Source organism: Cupressus sempervirens, chromosome 7 (assembly GCF_028749045.1).
Source record: "Cupressus sempervirens isolate cs-2001-9-10 chromosome 7, ASM2874904v1, whole genome shotgun sequence".
Lineage (NCBI taxonomy): Eukaryota > Viridiplantae > Streptophyta > Pinopsida > Cupressales > Cupressaceae > Cupressus > Cupressus sempervirens.
The window spans coordinates 782633545-782659250 of NC_143124.1; the positions used below are offsets into that span (position 1 = coordinate 782633545).

General features: G+C 31.1%; 2 protein-coding genes across 2 annotated transcripts; both read right to left on the reverse strand.

Moving 5' to 3' along the window:
* Window positions 1–4464: 4464 nt before the first annotated feature.
* LOC149549675 (uncharacterized) lies at window positions 4465–15209 on the reverse strand. Its single transcript, XM_089794359.1, has 4 exons — window positions 15189–15209; window positions 14778–14988; window positions 14415–14644; window positions 4465–4568 (listed from the first exon to the last, which is right to left on the reverse strand). The coding sequence occupies exons 1-4, from the start codon at window positions 15207–15209 to the stop codon at window positions 4527–4529; spliced, it is 504 nt and encodes a 167-aa protein (XP_089650485.1). The 3' UTR covers window positions 4465–4526.
* Window positions 14871–15769, reverse strand: LOC149549676 (uncharacterized). The gene is made up of 2 exons (XM_089794950.1): window positions 15074–15769; window positions 14871–14962 (listed from the first exon to the last, which is right to left on the reverse strand). Exon 1 carries the CDS (start codon window positions 15684–15686, stop codon window positions 15300–15302), a length of 387 nt encoding a protein of 128 aa, XP_089651076.1. The 5' UTR covers window positions 15687–15769; the 3' UTR covers window positions 14871–14962; window positions 15074–15299.
* Between the last annotated feature and the right edge of the window lie 9937 nt (window positions 15770–25706).

Below are 25706 nucleotides of genomic sequence, written 5' to 3' on the forward strand. Positions count from 1 at the left end.
AAAGATACAAATTTGTTAAATCAATTGTTAGTAGGAAGTTAGAAAGATATATATTTCTTAAATTGTTAATTACTAACCCACTAAAGATAATTATTAGTTTTATGTGGATAACAATATGTTAATTAGGTAAGACAATACATTATTTTAGAAAACTTTTACAAAATATAATATTTAAAAACATATTAATTTAAACTAATTTAAACTTTAAGAGTATGATTGTAAATGTAATAAAATAACATTAAAATATATAGTTTTTTAATAAACTAATGATAAATATGAATTTATAATCTTACAATTTTAAAAACACATTTAATTCACTTATGAAATTCAATAGTTTGAAAAAAGCGTTGATAAATGAATTTAAAAAATAAATTAAAATATCTTTGATATATACATATCTATCTTTAATGACTGTGTAAGTTTGAACTAACTTACATATTGCCTATTTATATCAAGTTGTTTAATTATTAAATTCATCCATTGTACAATTAATTTATTATTGAATTATATAGTTTTTTTAATAAACTAATGATAGTTAAGAACTTATGATTGTACAATTAAAAACACATTTAATTCAAGATGAAATTCAATAGTTTTAAAAGAAGTTGTTATTTAAGAATTCTAACATATTAAATTATCCTTGATACATATCTATAGATAATGATTGTGTAAGTTCAAGCTAACTTAGCCTATTTATATAAAGTTGCTAAACTATTAAATTTATCCATGGTACAATTTCTTTTTTCATTAAATGCTTTTGACCTGGAGCTATGAATTAGTGAGGCCACAAACAAGGAACCTCATCCCATTAGATTTGAACCTTGTAGGCAAGGATAACAACTCAACAACTTAACCATCACAATATGCCACTATTGGCTCATTCGTGGTACAATTAATATTATTAATTTATATATTTTTTAATAAACTAATGATAACTAAGAGTATCATCGTACAATTAAAAACACATTTAATTCAAGATGAAATTTAATAGTTTGAAAAGATGTTGATAATTAAGAATTCTAATATATTAAATTATCTTTGATACATATCTATCTAATGATTGTGTAAGTTTGAACTAACTTGTATTGACTATTTATATCAAGTTGTTAAATTATTAAATTCATCCATGTTACAGTTAGTATTATTAATTTATATAGTTTTTTAATAAAGTAATGATAACTAAGAGTATGATCGTACAATTAAAAGAACATTTCATCAAAGTTGATATTCAGATTATTATAAAATAAATCTCAAAGGTCTAATCAACCATGATGTACACTTATAACATGTAATATCTTTCCATGATCTTGACTATCTAGTCTCCCTTGCAACGTACATGCTTAAATTTGACTGGATGTAAACAAAGCCGGATAGCAATGACTAGGTGGTTGTATTGTAAAACCTTGTTGTTAGGTTGATAATCAACAAAGTGTATTCCATGTTGGACTATTTTTCTTGCTTCAAATATGTTCCCTCTATCACAATAGAATCAACACCACAAATTTAAGTATTTAAAAATTTGATAGACATAAAGTTATATATATACATATACATATACATATACATATATATACATATGCATATACATATGCATATATACATATATATACATATATGTACATATATGTATATATATGTATATATGCATATGTATATGTATATGCATATGTATATATATATATATGCATATATATATATATATATGTATGTATATATACATATACACATGCATACATATATATGTATAATTTACCTATGGGGAACAACATTCCATCACTTTCTTTAGGGTCATATAACTTTGTCCTCTTTGTAGTACATCACAATAAATAATAACTTACAGCTTCATAATTTTCAGGCTCAACAATCACTGCAAAGACATCTCCTACATAACAAGTATACATGTATTTATGTGCACAATATATACAAGACAATTGACATTGATAATTAAATAACAAGTTGAGATTAATTTTTATGATACTCACCCACTTTTACCAATCTAGAGATATGATTATAATCATCAGAAATCAATGGAATATCATCAAAATTTTCATCATCTTTATCAAATATATTGATAACATCAAATGGTATCGAAATCCACGTACTTGTATATCCACGTGTTTGATTGATGCATTCTTGATAATCTTCATCAATGCAACTATCACAAAAAATATGACTATTCTCGTTTTCAGTGTCCAATTGCAATTATCTATACTCATGATTGAATGTAAGGAACATGTCTTTTCTATCTTCTTGCAACCATGCATGTTTTTTCTATTAATTCTTGAAATTTCATTAAATTGAAAATATGGACAAATTAAATTTAAACTTCAATGAATTGAAAATTAAAACTTAACAATAAAATTTTATAACTTAATTGAATAAAATTTTAACAGATGTACACATTCATACCTGTTATCTCCCAAAAGACTCTATATGGTACCTGTCAACTTGTTGATGATGTCCCGACCTCATCTAATGAAAAATGTGTATTACACCATTCAACAACATCATGTGCATCATTTACATGAACTCCCTCATAATTCATTTGATACTTTCACAAAGAACATTTGATGCAAGCTCTAGCACCATCGTGTTCACCTTTTCCATGGCCACTCTTGAAGAAATTCCATATGTGTTCTATATTCTCATTGTGATGATATCTACACAATGCATAAAATGGTTTAGATGATTTGAATTGTGTGGCACATCCATCAAACCAAACATAATTTTTATCAACATTTATGTTTTTTTCTTTCAAATAAGAAAAGAACATATTGAAGCAATGTTCTACATAGTGAATTTCATGTTCTTTATCATCACTTATATAAAAATGATATTCCTTTTTAACTACTCGTGCTTGAACTATACTCTGAACACCATCCAAATCTATTTGTGCATGTCTATAACAAACATGTACCATAATAGTGACCTATTTAGAAAAAAAAATCTAATTGAATTGCTTTCTAATGAGTAAAGGAATAGTTCTCTGCAAAATCAACAACTGATACAATCGTTCCAAGTGGGAAATTATCTCTCAAAGTTTGAAACTATTGTGCTTGCCACTTTGCAAAAAATGCATAACAAATATAAGGTTAAATCAAATTCTTAAATCTGTCCATAAATGTTAGAACAGAAAACTCCTCTTCAACATATTTCAACCTTTTTGTCTCTTTCCTCAACTTTGTTTCATTCTTGACATGTAACTTTTGCAATTCAATTTTTTTGTTACATCAATATTTTCAATTTTCAAAGGAAATAGAGCCAATTCACCACATGTTTCACATGATCCTTTGATGCAATTTATTTGACCAGCTAGATCATCTATTTTGTCACATAAAATTGATGATATAAACTCACTTCTCCTACTAGGATGAGCAACATGAAAACAATATGTATCTTCTACAAACTTTCAAAATACTTTGTAGTGGAGATCAAACTCAATATGATAATAACAACACCACTTTTCAAACACTTTGTTTGACCTCACAAAGTATGGGTTCGATTTTTCAAACAATGTTTGCCAAACTTTTACATTAGGATGTTCACTACAAAATGACACGTATAACTCATGATGTGTTGTGTCCAACCAATGTTTTGTATGATGTTCATATTGACCAGATGCAATCCTATGCCTGATAACATCTCTACTATTTGATGAAAGATGAGTATTATCAATCCAAAATGATATGACTAATTTTTTTAATAACTCTTCAATCCTATCAGAATGAGGTGCTCTACACATGATTTCCCAATTGTCCTCCATAGTACTATCATCCACAATTAATCTTCTCTTAACATATTCTCTCATTATTTTCCTACAAAACCCATTTCAGACGAAATTGAAAATATTTGCCTATTTTGGGTTATATTCTTATTTACAACAGACATCAACATCACTTTTCTTGCCACAAGCTTATTTTTAGTTCGAGAGTGTTTTCCTATGTTTCTCAAACCTTGTTTAAAATTTTCAATCAGATCAGTTTGCATGCTAGAAAATCTTCTCTTCTTTGATATTATGTCTACACCTAACAATTTCAATGCCTCTTGCAACTTATTTTGTGTAAGAAAAAGTAAAACCAAATGAGCTTGTTCAAGTGTTATCAAATTGAGTCATAATTTCTCTTATCTTCTTATTCATTGACCTTTTCTTAGACAAACTTAATGGTTGAACAATAGCTACAAGTTTTCTCAATTTATCTACATCCATTTTAAGTAAATGATCTAAATTTTTATGAGAAATACCATTCTTTATAGATTGGGCAATATTTAAAATTTCATCCATACCAGTTCGTACACCTGATCCTGACCCTTCTCTGACTTTGGTTACTAAAATTTCTACAGGGAGCAATCTTGAGCCTTCTCCAACATTCATTGTTTAAGATTATGTAGGAAAAGATTCTGACCCTTCTCCGACTTTTGTTATTTGGACCTCTGTAGGGAGTGATCTTGAACCTTCTCCAACATTCATTGTTTGAGATTTCGTGGGGATTTTCCTGACCTCTCTCCCATATGCACTTCTTCTACTTCTATTGAGCCTTCTTCAACATTTCCTTCACCTTGTTGATTGTCTACAACAAATTTATAAATAAATCAAATTGGATAAAAAAATAAGATTGAAACATATTAAATTCAAAACCATAAAAAATAAATTAATATATATAATTACATACCTTATTTAATTCAATGATAATGTGCCACAGTCTTCTAAATATTTCTTTGTTCTGCTTCATCAGATCTCTTCCTTGCATTTTTGTTTTGCCTTCCTTTCTTGTTTCCCATTATGAAATCATTAAAAAAAAAATTTACCCCTTGCCTCAAGATAAATTTCATGCAATAACTATATAAAAATGTCCCTGTATGGATTTGCAGTATGACTTCACTATTTTTAAACTACTTGTCTGAAGTTGACGTCAGCATTTTTTGTTTTTTTACATGTTTGTGTGAATGCCATGAACTAGACATGTTCACGTGAACATGTCTTAATAAATTTCCAGTTGTCAAATTTTTTTGAGTTGTATGTTTGTTTCGAACATGTGTTCACTGTGAACACTATGTTCCCTATGAACATATACAACTAAAAAAAAATTTGCCGCTTTTTTCTTTAATTTTTTTGCTCTTTTGACACCCATAATTGCAGAAGAATGATCTCTTACTATAAAATAAAAAATGTCAAAATGTAAATTAGGTCAAATTTTTTTTGAAAAATAAGTAGAAAATAGCTTATTGAGATAGCTTTCTATTAAAAAAAATAAGTTTATGATAAATTGTCTTCAAGTTATTTGTATCAAAATGAACGTATCTTTAAGTTACGATTGGTGTCAATTAAAAACTTCATAAACTATACAATATTCAACCAAAATGAATCAAACCAAATGCGTCCTTTGGATATTGATGTTACAAATTCAACGCCAAAAGAATTACTTTATTATCATTTCTAAAAAACATGTTATGTGTGTCAAACGGACTGTGACTCTTTAAAAATATTGAAATTTATTATGTACCACTTTTTGGAGGAGAAGAAAAAATTGACATAAACAATTTTTTTTAGATTAAAAAATATGGTTACAAAGTAGGAACAAAGTACTAAAAATTAATAGTTTATGTCATCTTGAAATTATTTATAGTTTTAGAGATATAGTACTCAAATGTGAGGTTTGTTTCAAAAATATTGATTTTAGTGTCAAAATTGGTCAAAAAGTGGAACCCATTATTGGGGGATCACCCCTATGTCAAAATAACTTTGCAAAAATATAAATATTAAACATCACAAAATCCATCACACATTTGGACACAAGGATTCAACATGAAAACCCAATTTGGAAAAAACCACCAGTAACATGCTACTAATTCTTACTGTTCTAAAGTGATGCCCTGTAAAAGGCCAACCTTGTTAAAGGTTACAATGCACACTATTAAATGCGACCTAGTTAAAGGATTTCAATCACCTTGTTAGAAGAGAGCCTAGTTAAAGGACTTTAGAACATTCCATTAGAATGTCACCCAATTAAAGGATTTACAAATGACTATTAGGTCAACCTTAATCCAATGGATTTATGTAGACTGATACAATGGTTAGGAAGTAGTAGTAAGACTTGATCTAATAAGAAAATACAATTGACTTGCATATTATAGATCTCTAGTTCACTCCTCCTATAGTTCCTACCCCTAAGTCGCATTTCAATTTTCATTGCCAAACTCTTTTAGGCCAGTTTTATACTTGATGTTTAGTAGCATTACCTTCAGATTTTCAGATATTGTTTCAGATTTAATTGAATATATGATGAGATTACTTGGTACTCTATATTTCATGCATGTATGATGATTATCCAATATTTTCAATTATCAATGATGATTAGTTAGATGGTTTATTATCACATGTGTTTTCTTATGGATACTTACCCCATACCGCATGTGTATGGTGCGTGTGTTTGTTTTCTTTATGTAAGGTGTTTCTGATGTGGTTAAAGAAGGGAGTCGTAGTCACCTACTAGTTGGAATCTACAAGATGCACCACTTCTTACCATTGCTTGTTTAGCTTAGAATATTGTGTTTGTACATGCGTGAATTTTATTTAGGTTGTAGGTACCGAGTATCGACTTCCCTGAATTGTTAGGATGAGCATACCCTATTGCATTATCTCAATGATAAGAGAGGGGAGATAAATTCTTAAGTCTAAATCCCAACCCTTTAAGCCATTGTCCTAATTGACAATTAGGACAAGTATCTAAGTTGAGTATCCTCTGAATGCGTTGAATGACGTTAATTCGTGATTATAACCCTTTAGTTGATTTTGTATGTGTTGTTACATGTTGGGTTTTCGTATGTTATTTTATGAGTCTTTGGTAATTGTCTCTTAATTAAGTTTAATTAAAAAATTAAATTAATGATTTAATTTAATGGAAAATTAATATGATATTTTTAATAATTAATTAATTGAGAAATTAATTAAATAAAAGAATTAAATTTGGAGATAAAAAGTTTAAGGATAAATTTAGAATGTGATAATATTTATTTAATTTAATAATAATATATTTAGAGTTTTTTTTTTATAAATAAATGCTAAATATAATTATTAATTGAATTAATAAATATTTTATCAATTAAGTTTCTAAAATAAATTTAAAGTAAAAGAAGAAAAAGAGATTAAACTATTAAAGATTCTAGATCGCATGATGCAAGCATGAGTTGAAAATAAAAGAAATTAATTAAAAGATTTTATATATATATATATATATATATATATATATATATATAATAATATTGTTTTAATTTCATTAAGTGCGCATGGGTTTAAAAGTAATAAAGATTAAAAATAAAAGTGAAGTGGAATATTAAATAAACTTATTTAATAATTCATTTAACGTGCATTAAAAAGATAAAGCAAAGATTAATACAAGTTAATTTGAGAGTTAACTCAGTTGAGCAGGGAGTCCTCTTGGGTGAATGCACAATTAAAGCCCCGATTTGAGGAGAAAACTCCTTATCACAACTTTGGGGTTCATTTTTGAGGGACAACGAATTTTGGAGACAGGAATTTTGGGGGACAAATTTTGGAAGTGAATTTTCAGAAGGAGAATTCTAGGAAAGTTTTTTAGAGGAAAGCTATTGAAGAGGAGTGAATCCTCTCACAGTTTTTTGGGGTCTTCATATTAGCATCAGAATCAGGAAGGGTCTTGTGCTTTGATCGTTGATTAATTTTGCATTTATCCTTTCCTGTCTTTTTCGTGTCTGTGGATTGTAAAATCTGAATTCTTTGTGATGGAAGTTTAAGCATTGTGAATTTTTAGATGTTTTTCAATTAACTACTCTATACATAGGGATTAGAAAAGAAAAATGGAGAAACCCTCGTTTCTAGATTAAAGAATTATTGTATTTAATTTGGGTGGGATCTGAAATTAAAAAGAAAATTGATTGGTTGCTCAAATTTTTCCTAACAGATTAAAATTGCAAGTATACATTAAAAAAATAAAAATAAAATAATAATAATAATAATGATGATTAATGTGAGAGGGGAGGTAATTGTATTAAAAACATATTTAATAAATCTTAAATAAATGAAAATGTTTTAATAAAAACATTTATAAAAATATATATAAATAATTTTTTCAAAAAAATAATAATAAATGTGGGGGGAGTCGTTGACCCACACCCCTACTAAACTGCCGCCATGTGTCGCAGTGTGTACTGCTACAACAACAGTATCGTTGTGACAATAGGTACTGCTAACACAATAGTACCCTGCACAGCAGTTTGTGCGCTGTAGTCAATAACTGCCGCAGCGATATTTAAATTGCTTGTTTTTTTTTAATTTATTAAAACTTAGTTTATGATCTCTTCTTTTCATGGTTGGAAATTGGGTCACATTAATATAATTTGTAATTAATTTTTATTAATTTTTTAAAATTAAATTAAATTTACATTATTATTATTAACTTTAATATTAAATTTAATTAATATTTTATAATAATAATAATAATTGTAATATATATTTAAATAAACATTAATTAATTTAATTGAATATGATGTAATAATACTTATTAATAATAGAAGTTATTATTAAGGATTAAGTTATTGATTTTATTTAAATTGTAGTTATTTTATTTAAAATCATTAATGGTTAGTTTTTATAACTTAATAAAATAAAGCTTATTCTAGATTAATTTAGGAAATTTGACTTTTAATCTAAGAGTAACTTTATATTTATGATTAAATAATCGGGTTAAAATATAAGGGTAATAGTGAGAAACCTTTGCATTAGAAATGTACATTGAAATGCAAATTGAAAACTTCAACTTAAACCCTATTGTGTAATTTGAAATCAAACCCAAACTATGAACTATACTGTTTTGTTTATGTTATCTGTGTTTAGGGTTTGGGTGGTCCTAGAGTGTTGACCAGTTTAGGTTGCTACCAGAGGCTTGGGGGTTATGCGGTTGTGATATTATGATGATTTGTTCTCAATCTTTCTAAACCCAACCATGATGATGTATTGAGTATGCTCTATGATGGATGTATTTATTGGTTATTGTTGCTTTCCAGTTTCCTTGTGTGAAGCTGAGGTGTTTTAAGTGATTTGTTCTTGATGATGTCATGTTGTGGCATGTTTTGTCTTGACCTTTTTGGAGTCTTCAATCAGTATTGTAATTTATTTTGGAATATTTTTTGGTTGCTTGTTAAGAACCGATGGGTACTGTAATTTATCATTGATGCATTCAGTTGCTGATACAGAACTGTTGTGATCATTATGATTATCATTTGATGCTTTCTAGTTTCTCATGGAGAACTGATGTGACTATTGTAGCGTATCTTTTGATGCTTTCCAGTCGCTTGTATAGGATTGTGGTGATTATGTGATTTGTGCTGTCATGAGCCTAGGGTGGGTTATCTATGTGTAGTGTCGGGAAGTGGCTTGCAATGAGGGACGGGAGACCCGAAGTGGCTTTGGGGATGACTCATTTTAAGTTTTTTTTTTAATAAGTGAAAAAATCTCACCTAAATACTAACTTAAATGAACTTAATAAGATAACTGTATGTTCTCTCCCATGCCTTGAGTGCTAGTACAAGCTAGGATGGCGTAGAGAAAATGCTTGGTTGTGACCTTACATTCCATAGTATGCCTCGTCAGTACGAGAGGATACTAGTGGCTGCAGGATTACTGGGGACCCGAGATTCCTGAGGGATTTCTTGGGTAACTTCCAATGTGATTCATGTGATGACACTTTCTCGCTTGCATGGTAGATTCCTGCATGTGTCTTTGTGGTGCCTCTGGGTCTAGATGTCGATCTATGTGCTGGAACCCTTTGAGTTAGTGTACTTTTAGGATTTCTCAGAATTAGAGAGTACTTGTGCTTTGTGTTTTGATATCATGTTTGGGACTTGAGGCTATCTCCTTAGCACAGTGGGAGTGGACCATTTAGGTTCCACGTGGTTGGGTGGTAGTGCTTTTTACTCTTACCATTGAGATTTGTCTGTGGTCATCATGGCTAGAGCTTTCTTGGTTGGCATTTACCTTCATTATGTTCATGGTTTATTATGATGGATGGTTAGATTTTATGATGGATGTTTTATCATTATGGATGTATGGATGTATCATGTATGGTGAATGATTTCATTTATTTTACTGTACTTTGTATCATGGATTCTTAGAGGATGGTGGATCTTTATTTCTACTTATGTATATTCTTTTAGCCTATCATACCTTGTGACATGTATAGTGGATGATTGAGCATTCTGAATTAATTTTCTAAGAGGCATTCAAAACAAATGTATATAAAATGGACATTGGACTTTATAATTATTCTTTCATGTGGATATGGTAATTAATAGACTTATAATTAATTAAATTTAAATGTGACTCAATGTCTTGGGATCCTTAAGGATTGTAACATGTTATGTATGTTTGTTGATGACTACATGTTATTGCTTCTGCTACTATGTGTTTGATGTGTAGGTTATACTTTCTTACTTCAAAATAAAAAATGTTTAGCAAACTTAGTAAAACTTTAGGTTAATTCTTTTGGATCCCTTGGTAGGGTGTTACACCTCTATTCCTCTTGGCATTCATACTCTTCATCTCTGATAGCTTGTTCACCCACTAGTACATGTGAGCTCATTTTTCAACCATTATTGGTCAAAATTTTGACCCAAGTTGGTCAAAATTTGGACCAACCAACTGGTCAAAAAAAATTGTATCAAAATTTTGACCAACATATGGTCAAAATTTTGACCAATCAATTGGTCAAAAACCTTCCGGAATCATGTTGCAAGTTCTACCAGGTAGTGGTCAAAATTTCAATCAACGAAGGTAGAAAACACCCAGGCGTGGTAGAAATTTTGACCAATGAAGGTAGGAACACCTAGGCATTGGTTGAAATTTTGACCAATGAAGGTAAAAATTTTGACCAATGCCTTGGTGTAATTTTTTTCAAGAATTCTATAAAACAGTTCACATGCCTTGCATATGATATGACATTTTGCATGCATCCTGCACTCTCTCATCCGGTTGATGATAGATTACGGAGAGTGATCTGAAATGATGATGCTAAAAAACACACGCAATCAAATCCAAAACAAACTTGCATTACAAATGGATTGTGGAAATTTGATATTGTTAATTTTGCATGCATGTCTACTGGGACAATCACAACTTAAACATATGCTTAAGTTGTGATTGTCCCAGTAGACATGCATGCAAAATTAACAATATCAAATTTCCACAATCCATTTGTAATGCAAGTTTGTTTTGGATTTGATTGCGTGTGTTTTTTAGCATCATCATTTCAGATCACTCTCCGTAATCCATCATCAGCTGGATGAGAGAGTGCAAGATGCATGCAAAATGTCAAATCATACACAAAGCATGTGAACTATTTTATAGAATGCCTAAAAAATAGTAATACTAACTAATCAAACTGTCTTAAATACTGACAGTAACTAATATGGTTCTTCATTAATATGTCTGATACAATAAGTGAACTTGGCAACTATGCATAGCAAGTTATATGCTAAAAGGAAATCATTTAATTCATAGGTCAAATTTAGTCTAGCTGAAGGCACTCATGACTTGATTTTAATTTATTTGTCATATTCTACTAGTTATGTTTTCAGTTAAAAGCCTTACCAACCCCAACTATAAACAACTAAATTTTCAATGGGTGAATTTTACCAAATAATGATATAGTTAATTCATATATCATGTGTTCAGCCTGGCTAAAGACACTTATGACTTGATTCAAATGTATTTATCACATTCTAGCAACTATATTTCGAGTCCAAAGCCTTACCAACCTCAACTATAAACCACCAACCTGGTATCTGAATATGTTGTTGTATGATCAGTGCCACAAATTACACATATTATTTCAGAACCATCAAGATCACTTATTATTGTTGGCTTATGGCTATCCTCTACATCCCCATGGCCTAACTGTCCATCTTCTCCATGACCTCAAGAGCATACAACATTTCTAGTTACATCTCCATAAAACAAAATAGTACAGTAAGAGTAGCATTCCACATGAAAATCTAACATAAGAAAGACATTGAGAGGTTGCATTTAATTTCTCCATAGGAAATATCATAGACATCTTGAGTTGAGACAAGAAGTATGCATTGGTTGAAAATGTTTATTACTTGTCAATACTAGCATAAAAGTGAAGTCACTATTTTCAGTCAACAGACCAATTCTTCATAGTAACAAAAGTTGTCAAATAAATATTTATGATAACTTCTAGTTTAGAATGTTTTTAGTAGACTCCTTTATTTTTCTTGAATTGGAATTATTAAACAAGTAGGTTCAAATCATAACAATTACAAAAGGAAAAGATAAGTTTGCAGCACCTAACCAACGTTTGCATAAAAAAAATAAGTTGGATTCAATGTATCAATGCATCGCCAAGGATTTCTTAAACCTATGGCCCAAATCTCTGGCTGCCACTTATTGTCTTGAACATATGGGTTGTTATATGGAATAGAATAATTCCCTCAAAGGTTAGTTGCACATATTTCTTTTGCACCTTTAATTTCAAAGAATCAATAGCAAAATACATGAAATTAGGTACACTGTACACCCATGCATCAAAGACTTGAATAAAAAAATGTTCTCTTGCACATTCCATATGGGAGATCAAACTCTTAGCAATTTCATTTTCAATTTCATAGCCTTGAACAAGACAAATAATTTCAAATATTTCCAATTGAAATTCTTTCCACATTTTACACTACTCAATTTTTGAGTAACAATTTTTTTTGAAAAGCAATCTTAGGGATAGCATACACTAGTTAAGAACTTAAGAGGGAGACTACAAATCAAATAGAGCAATTTATAATTTACATGCCATAACTAAGGTGTAGTATGTGATATCCCCAATTTCAGATTGAGTTTTAATAGGAAATATGATTAAATACCGGTATTAGATTATTAAATTATTATTATTATCTATACAACTATTATTTATAATAAATAAGGTAAATAATATTAAATATCTTTAATATATTTTATTGGATATACTTAGATCTAAAATAATAATAATAATAAATTATTATGATAATACAAATATTAATTATAACAAATAAGATAAATAATATTAAATATATGTGATATACATATATTAGATATATCTAAAATATGTATAATAATATAATTCTTTAAATATAATAATCTAATGATATGTTTAATATAAGATTACATTATATTATTTAAATTAATAATATAATATTATAATACTCTTACTAATATTAATAATAATTTATATAATCATTAAAAATAATATATAATTAATAATTATCTTATTAATATAGTTAAAATGAAAGATCACAACTCTATAAATACACTCATATATATATATATCGATGCGCATTGAAAGGGGATCATTAGAAAGAAATATGGGGAAAAGTGCTTAAATAAATGAACATAGAAATCATTGCTAGATGTTGCTATAAAAGGTGATACTGACGTTTTAAGATTTATTTGACATATTCTAAATCCATTTCCAATGCATAAAGTGGTGCTTATAAGGAGGCATAGTCTTTTTGTCAGCTATTTATCATGCATACTGAGGTTCCAAATAACACTTTTTAAATATCTGGTACCAATAATAAAAATGAAGACTTATCTCTAACCTGTGGAAGTCACTAATTGCATCGCCGGTAACAACAATTATTGTATTGGCATGGCCCGCCAAAGAATTTTTCAACTACTCTTCACATGTTATATTGTCTCTGTTCCTTTTTTATAGGCATTAGCAAAGAATATGAATTATAAGTACACACACACACGAGATGGACGTATTTCCTTAACTTGTTCAAAGTATTAGGTTCAGTAACATAGATGCAAGCAAATACTTTCAATTTGATGCTTTCATTTCAGTATATAAGAATTAATTGCAACCAAGAATCTTCACATTCATAAGGTCCAACTGCTGGTAGAATTCTAAAATTCAAAACACAACTACGAACTCTGAAACTCAGACATGGGAACAAATAAGAATTCACAAGCAGATAATAATATTAGAATATATATAACTAACAAGAAATGATTGCTATTTCATTTACTCAAACAGATGTTTATACGTGTAATTTAATACTATAGAAACATTATTATAATATTGATATTACCGGTTTACGTATTTTTACTGGAGTCTCTCCAAAGATGTCATCATTAAACATGTCTGCAACCACCTCACTCTGAAACAAACAAATGTTGTAATTTCTATTAGCACAAATAAAGTGTCACACATACATACAAAATTAGTAAACAGAAGCAACACATAATTATTAATGAATTAACTAGGATTAATTTCATAAAACAATAATAAGTTCCACAGTGAAGAATTCAAGTAAAAGCGCAATCGTTTCCACAAATAAAACCCAAAAAAAATAAGGAGAAGCTTCTAATTACATGCAAGCATGCCTACCTTTGGAGAGCCTTCACCTAGAGCACCAGTACCCAATGTTTTCTCTGCTGGCAGTATCCCATTTTGTAGAGACTTTTTACCAATAGAAAAGTTTAAATCGAGTACAAAACTATCACTCCCATCCTGTCCATTTTCAACATTTCCAGTGATCACTTCTGACGGTCTAATTGAAATCAGTATAGCAGCCAAGTTTGTCTCTGCCAAATTGTCTGAAGTAGATCTATGAGAATCTGTCGCAAGTTAAACATTTAAATTACATTTTTTTTTTTGAGAAGTGAATATAATCATACTTTTTCTGCCATATATTTCCTTTCTAAAAAAAGAGATACATTCACTAATAAAACATGGTCTAAAGATCAATACCTTTTGCAGCACCTTCAGCTGCTTCTTCATTTATCACTGTCTGTTGATTCTGTTGTCTGTACTTTTCTAGTATTGCCTGTCTCCTCTTTGTACTTTCCTCTTTAATTTTTTCAACATCATCCTCTTCTTGCTCCGCAAGTTGTAATAAAACTCTCTCCTGGTATTCTTCTTGGTTCTCGTCCTCCCTACAATAAAAGTTATAGTGAAGCTTCTGTGCAGCTCATGAAGGGAGCCCCAATATGAAGTGTACATATACTTTTAATTTTATTTTTGAAAGAATTGTACAATTTACCCACCTATTTCTTTCTTTCTCCTCCTTAATTTCCTATCTTGATTCTTGATGCTTTGAAATATGCTCTCTTTCTATTGTTCTGTTTCTTTGTTTGTCTTTGTCTGATTGTCTTTCATAACCATATCTATGATATCTGTCATAACGATCATCATTTCGAGCAGATTTTGAGATTTCTCTTGAATATGATCTTCTGTCTCGTTGAACACGTTCTCGGCTGCTTCTATTCCAATTCATCTCCCTCTCAAGAGATCTGGATGTTTTCCTGACTTCCCCATAAGTCCTAACTCTAAATCGCAAATTGTAGTACTGTTCCCTTGCTTCCCGAGACCTTGAACGCTTTCTACCATAGCCCCTGTCCCTGTTCTTCTCATGGGAAATGGACCGTTCCCTGTCTCTATTCCTGTCATGAGAAGTGGACCGACCCCTATATCTATTCCTATCACGAGAAATAGACCGAACCCTGTCTCTATTCCTTTCATGAGAAATGGACCGACCCCTCTCTCTATTCCTGTCATGAGAGATGGACTGAACCCTATCTCTAAAACTATCACGAGGAAGAGATGGTAGTCTCTCTCTATGCCTATCATGAGAAGGAATCTATATGCAAGACAAACCATGGAATCTATTTCCAGGTTTAAATAACTTGTCTTTGACTGCTAGAGTCAACCGTACTATGGGTGAGATTAGAGCATTTGGCTGCCATTCTGGCCCCGTTTGGTTGGGGAAGATGAATTTTCCTCATAACCAGGTTATCTGATAACCAGGTTTTCGAAAACCTGGTTATGTATTTTAGGAAGATAGTTGGACCGTTTGGTTGACACGGAAGATGAATTTTCAAATCCATATTCTGCGTTTGGTTGCCAATTTAGAAATTGGAATTGGAACAGAATATGACTAGGAATATCTTTTTGTTGCGTTTGGTTGTTCATTTTCTAATTGGAATTGGAATTTGATGTAAATTTTTTTAATCTTATTTAATTAGTGAAACACAAGGATTAGAATGAGTAAAGTATTAATATTTATGATTTAATTTATTTATAATTAGACTACATTATTATTATTATTTATTCTTGAATATTCACAGTTTTATTTTGTTAGTCAATAATAAATAAAATGATTATTATTTTTTATTTTAATTCTATTTATTAGCAAAGAAAAGTAAAAAATAATCATACATGCAATCATTTGTACGAAGTTATTTTTTGTCCCATTGTTGGAAATTGTGATCATATATATTATATATTTTTGAAAAATTGTGTAAGACAAATTTATCGTCGAATTGAATTTATTGTCAAGTTCATCCGAACTTCATAATTGTCGAACTCGAATTGAAACTTGAACCTTGTGACTTAGCCACTAAATATGTGTGTTTGTGTCCTCTCTCTATCCCTCCCTATGTTTGTGTTCATCCACGTGATTTGGCAGAAGGATTGGACACAATAAATGTTGTTTATGCAGATGAATTATTGCCTACACTATATGAGAATTCTCACATCTCTTAAGACTAGTTGCCAACACAGAGAGGGATTGTGAGGCGTGTTGTGGCTCTTGGTCGGTATCTTCAGAATCCATTGGCCATGGTTGCAACATTATATAGTCTTGGCAAAGAAATATTATCATTGAAGCTTCATTCACTGGAACATTTCCTTACTCCAGATGAAAAGTATGAAGCTGTTGAGCAGGTAATAGTTACAACAACCAACTGTAGAGGCTATGAAGCCACTTGTCTTTATAAATGCTATTGGTTTTTTTATGGGTTAGAGGGAATGGACAAGCAGCATCCGAAAACCATGTTATGGATCCATTGGATGATACTAGAATTCATCCAAAGTCATATGAATTTGCCAAGAAAATGGCTAAGGACATATATTGTGAAGAAGCTGGACATGATATAGATGATATGGATGAGGAAACACAAGAAATGGTTGTTGAGCATGTCAAAAATATCCTGATCTGTTAAATGCCCTTGATATTGATGAATATGCTAGAAGTGTGGAGCAATGGACATCCAATAAAAAGCAGGAAACCCTTGCTGACATAAAGAGTGAATTGTTACATGGATTTCAGGATTTGAGATTGCCATATAAAGAGCCATCCCAGGATGAGGAATTTTATCTGCTGACTGGAGAAAATGAAGAGACCCTGTTAATGGAAAAAATTGTCCCCGCAGAGTCCAAAATCATCGTATAATTTGTGATCTGGAATCAAGCTTGACATGAATAATATTGAAAGAGGAGCTTTCTGATGATCTAGATATAGATCCTTTAGAAAAAATTGCAGAAGGCAGCATCCTTACCTGTTGGGTGAAAACTATGACAAAAGTGAAGTACCTAGTTGAGTTAACTTGCAAAGAGAGTTCACTAAAGAATGATAACTATCAGGGTGCATAGGATAAGGATAAGGAGGTTAAGGATCCATATTTTGCGGAAGAGGATTCCATTTCACGAAGTGAACAAGAGAATGAAGCCATTAAGTTCCTAACAGATAAAGAGCCAGGGGAGAGTATTATCCGTCCATGCTTGAAAGGGCCTACTCACTTGATTCTAACACTGAACATTTTCAATGGATTTTATGCACACAAGGATATTGTGGAGGGAGGAAAAGACCAAAAGGATTTTGCTAGCTATCTTCGACTTGGAAAATACTTTCAATTGGGGAGGAGACATTTGAAGATCTTGATGAGGTCATAGACAGATATATATTCAAGAGAGGATAAGATATTTCAGTATTTCGTTCTACTGTTTGGTGAGTCATAAAACACACATCAACAGACACCTTTCTACAGATGCAGGAACACACAAGCTCCTCTCTCTCTCTCTCACTCTCTCCCTCTGTCCCTATGTCCCCCCTTCTTATCCCGCACTCTCTGCCCCTCTATGTATCTCTCCCTTTTAATAAATTTATTAAGTTAGTTAATTATTCAACAAAATATGCAACTAAATTTTACGTGAAATATTATATAGGAAAAAATATACCATTTTACATTCACATACATTAAACATTTGATGAGAACTTTAACAAGAAAAATGATGCTTTGTTAATAATTGCTCTTAAAAAATGTGGAATTTTGGCAACATAGATTTTACATGCAATCTAAAAAAAAAGATCATGAAAATCATTAATCATATAAATCATATTTTAACATCATGAAATTCTAATAATGAATTTCACATAATTACTACAATATGAAAACTTGCTAACTTGATAGAACAATATCCATGATTTGATGGTGGTGTGAAAACACACCGTTAAACACGAAAACACTGAGAAATCCACGATGTATGCCTTTATGCCCCACATTCGACGACACACCGTTACATACGAAAACACTGAGAAATCCATGATGTATGCCCTTATGCCCCACATTCGACGGCAACCCTCTCATGCTGCTCAATCTTCCCATTACTGTTTGTGTTGTTAGATGGTCAATCCTGCATATATGAACTAAACATGCTTGAAAAATTAAAACCTGATTTTTTTTTAATGGAATACACTAAGGAGTGGCATCAGAAATATTGATCGTTTACAAACACAGTAAACAATCATCCGATAGCTCATTTTTTATCAGCATGTGTGGTCTTGCAATATTAGCAAATCAAGAGCAATAAAAAAATACAAGAGAAAGACACTTTATCAATACCGTTGACAATATTGTCAAGAAGCACGTACATAGGAAACCAAACTGTGGAAAAAAAAAAAGAAATTTAAAAAATATCCAAGCAAATTAGGAATATACATATAACATGGGACATAATCATGACTGTACAATCATCTACCAAAAATCCTCAATACTTTTGATAATCTTGTCAACGAAAACATACATAGGAAATCAAATAGGGACAAAAAGACAAAAAAATAAAAACATATGCAAGAAAATTAGGACTATAGATATAACATAGGACAGAATCATGAACTATACAATCATCTAGCAAATCACATTTCTATATGCTTTCAAGTTCTACAATTGAGCATTCATCATTTGCCACTCCTTGTGTATTCCACGTATGTATGGTTCAAATATAACTCTAATTAACAATGCAATGAACAACTATACCAAATGTTTACGAGATCATAAACTACGTGTTGTGAGAGATCAATGCAATACCATTAAACAAAGCCAACTAACCCTCTGGAATTATTTCACATGCCAATCGTGTGAATGCCAATGAAATGAACAACTAAACTATGTACTGACCAATGCCAATCATGTCAATGAAATGAATGATTAAACTATGCATATATCAAGTATGTATACATACGTACATACATGCGTGAACATACATATGCACAGACATACATATATACGCACATACATACATACATACACATGTACATACATGTGTACATACATACGCACCTACATACATACATACGCACATACATACACACATACATACATACATGCTTAGCAAAATAGAAAAAAAGTGCTTAGTAATGATTTCCAATATAGTGTTGTGACAGATCAATGCAATACCATTACACAAAGCCAATTAACCATCTGGAATGACTTCACATGTTAATCGTGCGAATGCCAATGAAATGAACAACTATCCTGCATATTGACCAATGCCAATCATGTCAATAAAATGGATGACTAAACTATGCATAGATCAAGTTTGTATACATACGTACATACATGTGTGTACATACATATGCACATACATACATGCATACGTACATACATGTGTGTACATACATACATATGCATATACATACATACATGCTTAGCAAAATAGTAAAAATGTGCTCAGTAATGAGTTCCAGTATAGTGTTGTGAGAGATCAATGCAATGCATAGATCAAGTATGTATACATGCGTACATACATGTGTGTACATACATATGCACATAATACATACATATGTACGTACATACATACATGTGTGTACATACATATTGTTTGTTTCAAATCTGTTTAGCAAAATAGTCAATATGTGCTCACTAATGAATTCCAATATAGTGCTGTGATAGATCAATACCACTGAAATGGACAACTAAACTTCGTAACAGTTTCTTGCCAGTAATGAGTTCTAGTATAGTGCTGTGAGAGATGAATGCAATACCATATAAATAGAGCCAATTCATAAGCTATGTATAGATCAATGGCAATCATGGCTTTTATCTAGACATAATCAATATGTGCTCAATATGTGCTCAATAATGAAATTTACAAGTATATCACTAGCTTTTATCTATACATAGCTGACCTATACATAGTTTATCATAGTTCTATTTCTATCTGCTATTTGCTTAGCATAGTCAATAGATGTGGTAACTATTTGTTTCAAATCTATTTAGCAAAATAGTCAATATGTGCTCACTAATAAATTCTAGTATGGTGCTATGAGAGATCAATACCAGTGAAATGAACAATTAAACTTTGTAACAGTGTTTGGCTGTTTGTGTCAAATCTGTTTAGCAAAATAGTCAATATGTACTCAATAATGAATTCCAGTATGTGCTCACGTGATTACTTGTATATATCATAATGCCAATCATAATAGCAAAACATGGAAATTATGCTTTTATCTATACATAGTTGACCTATACATAGTTTATCATGGTTCAAATCTGTTTAGCAAAACAGTCCAATATATGTTGTAACAATTTGTTTAGAATCTGTTTAACAAAATAGTAAATATATGCTCACTAATGAATTCCAGTATAGTGTTGTGAGAGATCAATGCAATACCATTAATCAAAGTGAATCATGCCAATGAAATGAACAACTAAACTATGGATATATCAAGTATGTATAGATCCATGTAAAATCATTCAACATACTTATGATGTCATAAACTATGTACAGATCAATGCAATACCATTAAATGCAGTCAACTCATAAACTATGTATGGATACATGGAAGATCAATGGCAATCATGACTTTTATCTATACATAGTTGACATATACATAGTTTATCATGGTTCAAATCTGTTTAGCAAAACAATCCAATACATGTTGTAACAGTTTGTTTAGAATCTATTTAAAAAAATAGTAAATATATGCTCACTAATGACTCCTAGTATAGTATTGTGAGAGATCAATGCAATACCATTAATCAAAGTGAATCATGCCAATGAAATGAACAACTAAACTATGGATATATCAAGTATGTATAGATCCATGCAAAATCACTCAACATACTTATGACGTCATAAACTATGTACAAATCAATGCAATACTATTAAACGCAGCCAACTCATAAACTATGTATGGATTCATGGAAGATCAATGACAATCATGGCTTCTATCTATACATAGTTGACATATACATAATTTATCATGGTTCAAATCTGTTTAGCAAAACAGTCCAATACATGTTGTAACAGTTTATTTAGAATTTGTTTAACAAAATAGTAAATATATGCTCACTAATGACTTCTAGTATAGTGCTGTGAGAGATCAATGCAATACCATTAATCAAAGTGAATCATACCAATGAAATGAACAACTAAACTATGGATATATCAAGTATGTATAGATCCATGCAAAATCACTCAACATACTTATGACGTCATAAACTATGTACAAATCAATGCAATACCATTAAATGCAGCCAACTCATAAACTATGTATGGATACATGGAAGATCAATGACAATCATGGCTTTTATCTATACATAGTTGACATATACATAATTTATCATGGTTCAAATCTGTTTAGCAAAACAGTCCAATACATGTTGTAACAGTTTGTTTAGAATTTGTTTGACAAAATAGTAAATATATGCTCACTAATGACTTCCAGTATAGTGCTGTGAGAGATCAATGCAATACCATTAATCAAAGTGAATCATGCCAATGAAATGAACAACTAAACTATGGATATATCAAGTATGTATAGATCCATGCAAAATCACTCAACATACTTATGACGTCATAAACTATGTACAAATCAATGCAATACTATTAAACACAGCCAACTCATAAACTATGTATGGATACATGGAAGATCAATGACAATCATGGCTTTTATCTATACATAGTTGACATATACATAATTTATCATGGTTCAAATCTGTTTAGCAAAACAGTCCAATACATGCTGTAACAGTTTGTTTAGAATTTGTTTGACAAAATAGTAAATATATGCTCACTAATGACTTCCAGTATAATGCTGTGAGAGATCAATGCAATACCATTAATCAAAGTGAATCATGCCAATGAAATGAACAACTAAACTATGGATATATCAAGTATGTATAGATCCATGCAAAATCACTCAACATACTTATGATGTCATAAACTATGTACAAATCAATGCAATACCATTAAACGCAGCCAACTCATAAACTATGTATGGATACATGGAAGATCAATGACAATCATGGGTTTTATCTATACATAGTTGACATATACATAATTTATCATGGTTCAAATCTGTTTAGCAAAACAGTCCAATACATGCTGTAACAGTTTGTTTAGAATTTGTTTAACAAAATAGTAAATATATGCTCACTAATGACTTCCAGTATAGTGCTATGAGAGATCAATGCAATACCATTAATCAAAGTGAATCATGCCAATGAAATGAACAACTAAACTATGGATATATCAAGTATGTATAGATCCATGCAAAATCTTTCAACATACTTATGACGTCATAAAATATGTACAAATCAATGTAATACCATTAAACACAGCCAACACATAAACTATGTATGGATACATGGAAGATCAATGACAATCATGGGTTTTATCTATACATAATTTATCATGGTTCAAATCTGTTTAGCAAAATAGTCCAATACATGCTGTAACAATTTGTTTAGAATCTGTTTAACAAAATAGTAAATATATGCTCACTAATGACTTCCAGTATAGTGCTGTGAGAGATCACTAATTAAATAGTCAAAATGTGCTCAATAATGAGTTCCAATATAGTGATGTGAGATTAATATAGTTTTATTTTAGTGCTATTAGAGATTAATGCAAAACCATTGAATAGAGTAATCATGTAGCATAAGTCATTGCAATCCAGTCAGTAGCTGAAATAGCTAAATGGTACCAAATGTCATTGCAATCCACTCCACTCTCTCCACCTCATCCATCATCAAGAACCCTTTGGCTCTTTCATGTTGAAGCACAAAGGTATCATGTGCTTTCACAAAAATTGCTCGACTCAGTTCAGGGACAGCTTTGAGAGCAATATATGTAGCAGTCAAAATATTATCATCTTCAAATTTATCCACTTTTACAATCTGAGGCTTAATGAGGCCATCTTTCAGTTCCTTCATAGTTTTGCATATCACATCCAATGATGCAGCCAAAGATGTCTTCTTCCTCTTTCCCCTCCTTGATGATGATGGTGGAGGAGTCCCTCTAGCACTTGCACTCGACTGATTGGAATGATATAACTCTTCATCAATATCTGGTTGGCTGTCAAGAGGTGTACCACAATTGGTATCATCCTCATCAAGCACATTAAATGCATCGTTCATAGGGTGCCCTTGTTCAGCATCAAGGGGTGTTGTAGATGCGAACCCTTCAGCAATGTCATTACCAACAATTACAGCCAACTCATTGAAATATTGGAAAGGTGACCTCTTATACATTTTTGCATTTTTGAATTCTCTCCTCTACATATAAGCATTAATAGATGGATTAGGTTGTAAGTTTTTCATTATTAAAATAAGAAGGAAATATTTCTTCAATGAAAAGAGTACAAAGATGATCCTACCTTCAAAAGGTCATCCCACACTGAATCCTCAGCATCCACAGTTTGAGTTTCTTCATTCCAAGCTAACCCACTTGTATTTTTCAAGTCCTTCATTACTTTATATCCTACTTTCCATGTTTTTAGCTTATTCTTAAAATGATCTTGTGACAGATTCGAGTTCATTGCTGAATTGAATGTCCTCTCTATCGCAGTCCATGCCTCTTTTTTAAACCCACCTTCACCTTTCCGTCCGAGATGGACTTGTTCAAGGAGCAAGTCTAAAAACTTGCGTTCCATCGATTTTGTCCACATTTTCTTCTTTGAAGAAGAAGATTTGTTGCTCACAGCGAGGGATCCATCTATATCACTCAAAGTAATGGGAGAACATCTGTTTCACATGATTAGATCCATCCATGCTCATCATGAGCTCGGTATATGCCATTGTGTACTCCTTCCTGTATTTCATTTAAATTTGAAATAGAAAATCTTTAACTATCAATTTGTAATATGTCATAATGGAACAAGGCTAACATATTGAATAGGTAAACGTATTACGATTTAAAGTAATCATACGACTGAAATTGAAAGTTATTGCTCTTTAAATTTAAATAGAATGCAGCAAGCAGTAACATCAGAAAAATAGGATTTTCAACGAATTCGTTGTTCTCTTCTTACTAGTGGGCTTATGATCTTCATCATTTGGTACTCCTTGCTGTATTTCATTTAAAATTGAAGATGATAAACTTTAAATATCATTTTTTAATACATCCTAATGCAATGAGGCTAACATTTAATAAACTTGGAAGAATTTAACTGAAGATGATACACATTTTGAGCAATAATTGATGATAACACATCAACATCAAAAAAACTACCAGTAAGACAAAATGGTGATATCAATGGCAAGTAAATAGTCATGAGCCCCATTATGAAGCATGTTATTGTACTTTCTCAATGCAAAGATGTGTAATAATTGTGCTTTCTTGCATTTAAATCAATGTAATCTATATTTCAAGTTGAATTGTGTATTGCAGATATGATCAACAATTTTTGTACATAATGTAGGTGTGAAATTGAAAGTTAATGTTCTTTTTATTTAATTAGAATGTAGCAAAGACTGATATCAGAATAACGAAATCAAACACCATCATTGTATATGCATACATCAATTTAATCATATAAAGCACATTGCCTTCTAATAAATCGTTTATTCTCGAGATCTATAATCTTCTCACATCCTATTTGCTATATCTTCTCGAAATTGGGCCCACTCATTTCTATCCTCCTGAGACAACCCATATGTCTCAAGTAGTGGCACCTCTATCCCATCACGATCATCTTCCTCTTCAATAGCTTCTTCCGATGGAAGGCCATCCTCTATCGTAATGAAATTGTGAAGTATGCAACATGCTAAAACAATATAGGATTGTGTCATGATTTCATAAGATGTTGCATGTCTTAAGATTGGAAAACGCTGCTTCAGAATACCAAATGTACATTCTCCTGCATTTCTAAGAGAGGAGTGTCGACGGTTGAACAACTCATGTGCAGAGTTTATTGGGTTTTCTCTTGACCACTCTTTCAAGTGGTAGCGTGTACACCAATAAGGAGCGAGAAATACAGGTGCATTTGGATATCCAGCATCCACGAGATAATATTTTCCTATATAAAGAAAGTATATTGTCAATACTTGAACCATTTAGCATAACCTTGAGTATATTAAAATGTGATTTGGCTTACCAGGCGGAACTACAAGTGGATCTGATCTGGATAGAGCTGAGGCTAGAACACGGCTATCTGCAGCAGAGCCTTCCCAACTAGCAAGGCAATACTGAAACTTACAATCAAAGGAGCAGACACCCATAACATTTTGTGATAGGTTCCCTTTTCTATCACGATATTTACCCTGTATGTCGACATCAACTCGCACTGGAATATGGGTACCGTCAATGGCTCCAATGCAATCCTGTGGGATATGA